At 41.1% G+C, this 10,414-nt stretch overlaps 1 protein-coding gene across 1 annotated transcript in view; it reads left to right on the top strand.

Moving 5' to 3' along the window:
* Positions 1–2,041: 2,041 nt before the first annotated feature.
* LOC143284529 (uncharacterized) overlaps positions 2,042–10,414 on the top strand; it is a 95,926-nt gene continuing 87,553 nt past the window's right edge. Inside the window, exon 1 of the mRNA XM_076591240.1 lies at positions 2,042–2,361. Within this exon, the coding sequence (XP_076447355.1) occupies positions 2,295–2,361 (67 nt within the window). The 5' untranslated portion in view covers positions 2,042–2,294. The remainder of the gene's footprint in view (positions 2,362–10,414) is intronic.

Genomic DNA, 10,414 nt, shown 5'->3' with positions numbered 1-10,414 from the left:
GGAGCCGGGGAAAGATGACTCGCGCACACACAAAGTAAACACATAGCCGCAACACCTATGCGAGTTATCTGCCACATGCATTTCTGCGCGTGCCATGCAGTGCGTGAGCTCATGCAAGCACTTGCACACATCTGAAAGTGTGTCTATTGTGTGCGTCAATGCGACGTCTGTGTGTGCGTGTGTGCACATGTTTGCGAGCGCGTATTTGTGTGTGTGTGTGCGAAAGGGCATATCCAAAAATACGGTCAGCTCGCTTATTTGTTTTAGTTGTTTGTTTTTAACTATAACGTCATTTGTAATTTTGTGAATGGTAACTGCCAGATACTTAATTTATATTTATACATGTTTTTCATGTATATTAACAGCCAACCATTCATTGATCCTTACTATAATAGGACGGATGCAGATTAAGGTATATGTAACATACTATCGACCCATTGAGTCTTTTATGGCAAAACAATTAGTGATTCAGTTATGTGGTATACTCGTTTCCGTACACTTTTCAAGCGCTTTGCAGCACAGTACAAAATGAAATAACGTTCGTGTCAGAGAGTGGATCGATGACATCAGTTGAATTTTCTGCCGGCTCGCTAAATTTTTTGTATATGGAACACGCGACAACGGACCTGGTCAATCTACCATAATACGTTTCCCCCCAGACCATGTGACTATGCAACTCAGTGGCCGAAAAAACAACACAAGAGACAACTGTATACATAATTCTTTCCTGGTCCATCAGATATGTATGCGCAGATAAAATAATACCATCTGTGGTGATCGGAAGATAACAATCAAATGGAAATTACATTCGGTGAGTATTGCATCACATGTCTCTGCCTCCGTCTGTCTTGTCTCAGTGTCTATCTCTCCCCCCCTCCCCCACCCCCTCTCTCTCTCTCTGCAGTCTCCTCTATCTCTCCGGCCCTGCATACATAGTTGTATTAATTCGAGACTTCGCTCCACGGACATACAAGGATTCTGCACCAGCTGCGGTGAATTTCGGCCCCGGGAATGTGCGTTTGTTAGGCCGGTAGGCCTACATCTGTGGCCGCGGCCAGAACATCGAGCTGAATGGGACTATTGAGCTCGATGGGCCGAATCGGTAATGCGCCGCATTCAGTTGTCCCGGCCGCGGCGACGCCGGACGCACAGGACTTTGTGAAGTTAATTCAATAGTGATTGTTACAGCTGAGCTCAGTGTTTCAATTCCGAGTCAACAGGCTGCATCCCTTTCCTGTTCAAGTTCAGTGGTCGAGCTTTGTAGAACAGGCCGGCCGGATTTGATGGATAGCAAACTTTATCGTTGTGAAATATTTGCAGCCTGCTACGCACTCACACACTGGCTGACGGCCGGCATGACTCGGACGCCGCGGCGGCACGCGCGCGTTCACACACACTGACACACACGCTCTCTCTCTAGGCTCTCTCTCACGAACGATAGGCCTATCGTTCAGTTCAGTGAACTTCAGTAAAGGAACGTAGCCTGGGACGAATATAGTACGGCACTGCCCGGCGAAACCAGCAACATTTCGTTTTTGTCAACTCAGGTGACATAGACAAAGAAAGTCAGAATATCGGCTCCTGGTCACCACTAACCCCAAACCATCGACCCGTATCGATCTATCTACCAACTTAAGACTGAATTAAATAGATAAACTGACCAGAATAACTTGAATCAACAGTCTGCTCGATCCTTTTTCGTTCATGTCAGTTAACAGGATCAGCCGCATAAGGTAAAATATTGCAAAAATGTGTGCATAATTTAAAAAAAAGAAAAAAAGAACGCCTTTCAAATAAAGCGGGTAGCCTGTTTGACGTCAAACGGATCAGAATGTTGAGTGCGCGCGCTTCTACTCTTTGTTCTGTACGGCACAGGCAGTACGTCGATGCATTCCAGTTGACGGCACTCGATCTTTTGTGAGAATGTGGCACTCATTCCATTCACAGTCGATTCACGTGACTGCTTTCTTCGTCAAATATGGAGGTCACGTGAACGCGCTGGTCATGTGACCTATGTGAGAAATTCCTGTCATTCCGGGCCGATGTTGTTGGACCGATTTTCTCGCATTTTGTTCAAAAACATTTGAACGGACACTGTGTAATACCAAACAATTGTATAAAACAGAAAGCAGAGACAATCAGTGACATATTTCTTTCAATCGATACGTTCACATCATGACAGTTATGTTGTGATTTTGATTATCGGCGTAACAGGTCGCAGACAAACAAGTGTTCAGAGGCAGACGACAACTGTAACTCAGTTCCGTTGCCGACTCAACGGTCACACGCCAACCATGGAGACGCCACTGGATGTACTATCGACTCTGGCAGCTTCCATGGTTGAAAATACAGAAAAGACAGGTAAGACTTAGTTATAGATACAGTTTTTGTTTATTTCGTCTTTTCGTTACGCTCACTGTCGCACATTCTGAGTTTCCCGGCAGTGGTTCCCATGCGGTTGCCATTGTGCTGCTGGGAAAGAAGAAAAAAAGGAAAAGAAAAGAAAAAGAGGCAGGGACGCAGTACATGTTGTTTGTGGAAAAGCTTTCTGAAACATGCATCACAATAGCGAGCAATGTTTTGATTTAGGTTTATGTGAGTAATTTTTCTGTCTCTTTGAAATTAAAAAAAAAAAAAAGTTCATGTCTTGTCATCGAAATCATCTTTGTAGCTCCGCCCACATCATATCCTAATTTAGGGAAGAAAAAGAAAATCGATCGTATTAGAAACGATAATAGTAGGTTGATATGGTGCCACGGAGAAAGTTTAAGCAGTCAGACTGTGTGGGGCAGTTTTGTTTGAAAATAATCATGCAAAGAAGCGTAATGGATTGCTAACCGCAGTCGATTAAGAGCTTCCAGATCGACGCTGTGTGATTGACCTTTGACACAGGAATACATGGGAATATGGAAGGCATGTCCGGAATGTTTGAGTGGTGGTTGCTGATGTGGCATGTGCCAGCAATGTATACAGAGGCCGTGTTTGTGATAATTTACTCCTTATTGTGACAGTTTATTGGTTTGTTTTCTTTATTATTTTTTTATGTATAATCATTGATGAGATGTTTGAATGACTCTGTGTGTGTGTGTGTGTGTGTGTGTGTGTGTGTGTGTGCAGAATTTAAAGTAATAACCAGTACTCAAAAGAGAAAAAAGGAAAAATAGGGGAATAACTTTTTGACAGTTTTGTTTTGGAGAGTATCTGCAGAGAATATATATAAAGGTTCTTTAATTTCAGTCATATATATATATATATATATATATATATATACTTTATTAGTTTGTATTATTTTTTCACATAAAGCTTTTATATACTCTGTCACTAATGTTTTTTTGTTTCATTATTAATCAATTGTCACTATGTTTTGCTATGTCAATTCTTCATTTGTTAAATGCAAAGGTTTGCTTGGTTTGATGACATGTTTAAATGATGTGCAATAATATAAGCCCTTCTTTTAAAACAAAAAGACAAAAAATAAAAAATAAAAAAGACCAAGTAAATGGATACAGGTAAATAAGTGTAAATAAGTGACATATTTATAGACCAGTTACTGACTGACAGATCTGCCAATAAATTGTATAAATATCATCATCATCATCATTACACACACACACACACACACACACACACACACACACACACACCACACCACACCACACACTTGGGTGTGGTAAATGCACATGTCTATGAATACACTAACATTACTTCTTCTTCTTCTTTGTCTCTCACTCTCCATTTCTCTCACTGTCTCACTCTTTCCCTCTCTTAGTCCCTTTCTTACACACACACACACACACACACACACACACACACACACACACACACACACACACTGTGCAAACAAAAAAATCATGTGTAGATAAACATAACTGATTTATATTTGTACTATGAAATGGAAAAAAAGAACACACACACACACACACACACACACACACACACACACACACACATACACACACACACACAACAACAACAACAACAACAACAACAACAACAACAACAACAACACTCCAGCAGGTACAGTTACACTTGCTTCTAATAAGTTCTGTGCATGTTTTTATTTTTATTTCACTTTTGAAGCCTTGGTTGCATTTGCACATTTACATAAGATATGCAGTAATGAAACAGCTGGCATGGCATAACTTAAGTCAAAGAATAATAATAATCTAGACGTTTATTAGAAGAAAAAAATAGTTTACCAGGAGGATACTGTTTCATGACATTTATTGTATTATAATGTGGATTCTATGACTGAGAGAGAGAGACAGACAGACAGGCAGACAGACAGACAGAGAGAGATGGGGACATATCACAAAGCTGTTTGGTGTACTTTTGAATTGTTAGAACCAGAAAATGTATTGGACATTTGAGTTTCTTTTTGTGATTGTGAACATTTTACATTGTGGTATTTGTTAGTGGATACAATTACATGTTTTTTGATGTTGCCATTTGTGGAAATTCACACACACACACACACACACACACACACACACACACACACACACACACACACAACACACACACTCACACACAAGACATAGTCAAATAGTGTGTATTTGAGTGCACACATCATATAATTTCTTTTCTTTATATCATTACTGTGTCTGTTAATTATTATGGATTATCATCACAGCACTCACTTGGAGTTAGACATCTCTCCTTCATACACCCGTGTGAAGTAAAAATCAAATATAGAGACTGTTTAAATCTGTTAATGTTATTTGTGTGTGTGTGTGTGTGTGTGTGTGTGTGTGTGTGTGGAGAGAGGGAGGGGGTCATGGATGTTTTGTGTCTCACTGCCAAGTGTGCATGTTTTGCAGTTGTAAAGCACTTTGAGATGGTAGAAAGCGCCATGTGAACTAGGAAGTGTGTGTGTGTGTGTGTGTGTGTGTGTGTGTGTGTGTAGTAAAGAGATAATATGCTGTGTACAATGAGCTTTCAACTGGTTAAGATTGTTACACAGATGATAACTTAATTTCATGAAAATAATTTCAGTTAATAATCAAATAATCTTATTTCTGCTTTTGTGCTGTTACAAATTGACTACTCTAATTCTCTTCTCATAGGCTGTCCATATAATATTCTTCAGCGAATTCAAAACCTTCAAAACAATGCTGCCTGTCTGACTCTCAGAGTCCCACGTACTGATCACATTTCTCCTCACCTCCGCACTCTACATTGACTCACCATTGAAGTGAGAATTAAATACAAAGTTGCGTGTCTCTGCTATTCGGCTTTCCATTCTGCAGGACCTACATATCTTTCTGACTTTATCAGTGTTTACACTCCCGCAAGAAATCTCTGCTCTTCCTCTGACAGTTACCTTTTGAAACTTCCTCTGTCAATATAAGAACCTATGGTGAATGTTTTTTCTTCTTTGCTGCTCTTCACATCTGGAACAACCTTCTTCATCATATCCATGCATCTGATTCTGTTTCTGCTTTTCGCTCATCACTAAAAACTCAACTTTTTGAAACCTATCTATAAGCACTCTCAGTCTCAGCTTCCTTGTTCTCCAACACCACCTGTGTCAGCTCACTTTGGATGTATTTAGAGTGGGAGGGGGAGAGTGTGAGTGGGGGGAGGGGGGAAGGGTTTTTTGAGAAAGAGTGGTCATGAATGTTTTATGTAACTTGTAATATTTTTCTTTCATGTAAAACGCCCTGAGCTCATAGAGAGAAAGGGTGCTATATAAATGTACATTATTATTATTATAATGAAAACAAAAAAGTCCACACACACACACATTCACATGCATATGCATATACACACATTTATTCACTTTTTAAGTATGAGGAAACATGGATTGAAATAGCACCCCCCCCCCCCCCCCACCCCCCCACACACACACACATTCAAAATTTTAACTAATTTGTGACTTTTATAGGGGCATGCATGATTTCATAAAAGAACAGAATCCAAAACTCAACTGTAAAATGTAGTTATCAGAACATTTGCATAAAAGTTTACATAAGTGTTGTCATTACTTTGTGTGAAAGTGTTCTTTGCAACATTGCAAGTTTTAGGAAATTCTTATAAGAACCTGTTTGTCTGGTAATTTTAAACAATGATTACATTTTGATTTGATTTATAATGAAATCACACACACAAACACCAGAGTTCAGATGACAAGACTGTTGTTTATTTTCACCATTATTCTAGATGGGCTTTGCGCATGCGTGAATATATATTTTGCAACATATACAGGTTCTGTGTTTCCACATCTGCACCATGACAATGGAGAAATGATTAGAGCTTTATTGATCCCACACATAATGAATATACAGATGTATTGTGTGTTGGGGGAGGGTTAGGTCTGAGTGCCTGTAAGACTGTCAGTTTATACATGTGTGTGGGTGTGAAGGGGTGTAATTCATAGGTTTGGGTATATTTATGTGTGAGAGTAGTGGAAGCTGGTGTGTGTGCCTGTGTCTGAGTGCATGCATGTGAATGTATGGTGTGTGTGTGTGTGTGTGTGTGTGTGTAGAGTTGGGACCTGGGTGTGATAGCAGATGTACAAATGTATGCAAGTACCTTAATCTGCTATATCTTAATTAGACTGCACCTTGAGTGCATGTGTGTGACTCTGTGTGTGTGTGAGTATGTGTCTCAGTGTGTGTGTGTGTGTGTGTGTGTGTGTGTGTGTGTGTGTGTGAATGCATGATTTACCTGTGGATGTGGATAGAGGATGGGACCTGGATAAGTTTTGAAGTCATTTATGGGACTGCAAGTTGGTGCATGTGAATGAAATCAATTCTAAATAAATTTAGGCTACTAAAAGTAAAAACTGTGTGTGTGTGTGTGTGTGTGTGTGTGTGTGTGTGTGTGTGTGTGTGTGATGACAGAAAAGGGGGGTTAGTTGAAACGAGTACGACTGATGGAAACACGGAGGGAGGGGAAATAATTGAGAGCTCTCTCTCTCTCTCTCTGTACACACACACACACACACACACACACACACACACACACACACACATATATATATGTATATATCGTGAGTGTGTGTGCGTGTGTGTGTGTGTGTGTGCATGCGTGCGCACATGCGTGTGTGTGTGTGTGTGCGTGCGTGCATGCATGCATGCGCGCGCGTGTGTGTGACCAACAGAAAAGAGGGGATTGTAATGACTATGTCAGAAACTAGAAGCGTGGAGGGTGGGGTAGATTGAGCCTTAAGCTATTTTCAAGATGATAAGTCTCTTTATCTCACTTCAGATTATGTCTACAGGCTATTGCGCCCGTCGTCTACAAATTTTGTCTCCAGATCAGACAAAGATCGAACAATAACAACAAACACGATATAAGCTGTTAGCTAGCTTGTTGTTGCTCCGCTGTCTTTGTGTATAGCTTCAAGTATAACATGTTTACTGAATAAAGTTTTGTTTAAACCATTAGAACAATAACAAACTGCCAAAATTAAGAGGAAATTTGAGACAGATACATTATAGTGGTAGTGAACAATATACATTCCTAATCAGAATGCATCTGATGTAACGCTCACTGCAGTTTCTGTTTCATTGAAGCGACAAAGCACTTCTTTGAAACTGAAACTACACTTTCAAGAAAACGTCAAAGCGCTGATTCACGAATATAAGCGACACCATAACTGCTTTGAACATTTTAAGAAGCAGATGCCTTACCTATCAATAGACACAATGTGCTGGTCAGACTGTGAGAGCCAGCCAAATTCTTAAAATGAAACATTTTAAGTTCTTAACTTCTAATACATACATATGGATGTGTATGAACACTGAACAAAAATGAAATAAAATAAATAAACCAAGCATCCAGAGACGTAAATAAATGAAAATGGAATAAAAAAAAAACACACCAAAAAATGATCAAAGATATGTAGAAAACAAGTCAGTAACATAATATTAGAATGAAACATGGCCACATTCAGCAAACTTGTGCACACTCACACATCGTACACACCAGTATACGCATACACGCACACGCGTGCGCGCGCACACACACACACACTCTCTCTCTCTCTCTCTCTCTCACTCACACACACACACTCTCACACACACACACACGCACAGATTTTTTTACATTTAGTAGCCTAAATTTATTTAGAATTGATTTCATTCACGATTGACTGACTTCAATGTAGCATGCTATATTTATTACTAGTTTTATTGATATGGAAATGAATGACATAAAATTCCACGTTATATGCTGTGCAGTCAATTATTGTGTGCATGAAAGTTGAAGATTGATTCGAACAATTATCAGTGTGATGCGACAGAACTATTTCATGCGATGACGTGATTTGGAAAAGGGGTGAGGAAGGTGGGTTGCCCGGTCTGGGAGTCTGCCAAATGGGGTGGGGAAGGGGAACTCTGGGTCAGTGGGAGAGGGGGGGACAGAGGTGGGAGGAGAGCAGCCACTGAGGATTATTATTTCAGAGGAATGCCAGATTCTACTTCGCTTCTAATTTCGTGCATTCCTTTCTATTCGTTTATAGTTGATAAGCATACCAGTTATATTTTTAGACAGTGCGATTGGGTTCGATGCGCGGGCAAAGAGAGAGAGAAAGAAAGAGGGGAAGAGGAGAGGATTTGCAGGGATGGGGGTGGGGGAGCAGGTGGGAGTTGGTTGTCTAAAAACAGAATTTTGGGGGAAGGTCGACATTCGGCGGTTAAAGGAGTGCGGCAATCTGCTTCCAAGTTCAGCGTGTTTGCCACAAATAAATAGCCCAAGAATCCACGGAATTTGGAGCAGGCAACCTTGGGCCAAATCCAGATGTATTCCATCCACAATTTCGTTTATGAAGAGCCAGACTTACGCGTCAGCGCCTCAGTTTTGGACTAATAGTTGTTGTTGATTCCGTATTCTTTTGTTAGTCAATGCACCGGTAGTAGTGGAGCCACTTATGTTTAATTTGGTTGGAATTTGAATTATTTTTCTCACACCCTTCCGTCCAGTCGCGCACACATACATATATCATATATGGCAGACAAACGCATGCGCGCAGCGCGTCGAGTCAGTGCATGCACGCACGCACACACTCTACACACACAAACACACACACACTGACACACACACACACACACTCACTCTCTCTCTCTCCAGTCTCTCTCTCTCTCTCACACACACACACACACACACACACACACACACACACACACACACACACTGACACACAGGCTGACGCCGGCGCACACGCACGCACACACACTGAGTCTCACGCACTGGCACACACACACCACACAACTGAACACCGTCATACACTGTGACTAACTGACGCCACTGAGCCGGCACACACACACACACACACACACACACACACACACACACACACACTCTCTCTCTCTCTCTCTCTCTCTCTCTCTCTCTCTCTCTCTCACAGCCACACACACACTGACATACAGGCTGACGCCGGCGCACACGCACGCACACACACTGAGTCTCACGCACTGGCACACTCACACACCACACAACTGAACACCGTCATACACTCACGGTGACTAACTGACGCCACTGAGCCGGCACACACACACACACACACACACACACACACACACACACACACACACACTTCAAAATTTGAGGTTTTGATTAACCCTGGTGACCCGTCATATCACTGTTGTGTTGCGGGGAGGGTCAGCCGGTTTCAGCAGAAATATTCAAAAACACAACAGGAATTACTCACAGTTCAGAACGTTTGCATCATATAGCATCAAGTGAACTTGAAAAGAGAGCTCAACCCGCGTAAGTACGTGTTATCATTCCTTTACTGTATATCTATGTCACAGTGAAATTCGGTGTTACTGCAACATTGCATATACCGTTTTTGCGAATTAGCCGAGTCTTGCTTGAATCCGGTGCCTTTGTCTCAGTGCACTCGTAAAAAACAACTTTACAAAATGATAACGCAGATTATGAACATGAATATTTATCAGGTTACAATCTTTTACTTACGAAGTTCAGAAAATAGGAACACTATCCACGAACTATCATCAGTAATGATCAGTAACTGAAGTGGATTTCATCAGCTTTGTAAATGACATATTATGGTATCAGTCACATGATGTATTCCTCTTGGAATTCTAAACACCCGTCCTGTTTTAGTTGGTAAAATGCAGTGGTTAGTACATCAATATTGAATAAGGATATTATGTGTTCACTTGCCATTCGACAGATAATTTCTTTTGCTTTCCCGAGTCCATCTTATCGTGCTTATAAAACATTCTTTTATTACTTTGACGTAAGGATCGACGGTTCCATCTGCATGCATACGCGCGCGCGTACCGGTAACTTTCTGTTTCGTGGGCACTTAACATGCTTTTGTCCACCGCATTCCATGGCGGGGCGATGCCACTTAAAACTAGTTTTCAATGGCCGGATATTCCTGTTGCGCAACAATGTATATGTCGATAGCACAACATAGTGTTTTCCATGCGGTGTCAGT

This window comes from Babylonia areolata, chromosome 8 (genome assembly GCF_041734735.1).
Source record: "Babylonia areolata isolate BAREFJ2019XMU chromosome 8, ASM4173473v1, whole genome shotgun sequence".
In the NCBI taxonomy this organism is placed as follows: Eukaryota; Metazoa; Mollusca; class Gastropoda; order Neogastropoda; family Buccinidae; genus Babylonia; species Babylonia areolata.
Note: the sequence above shows the minus strand (reverse complement) of the source record. Positions and strands in the feature narration are given on the sequence as shown.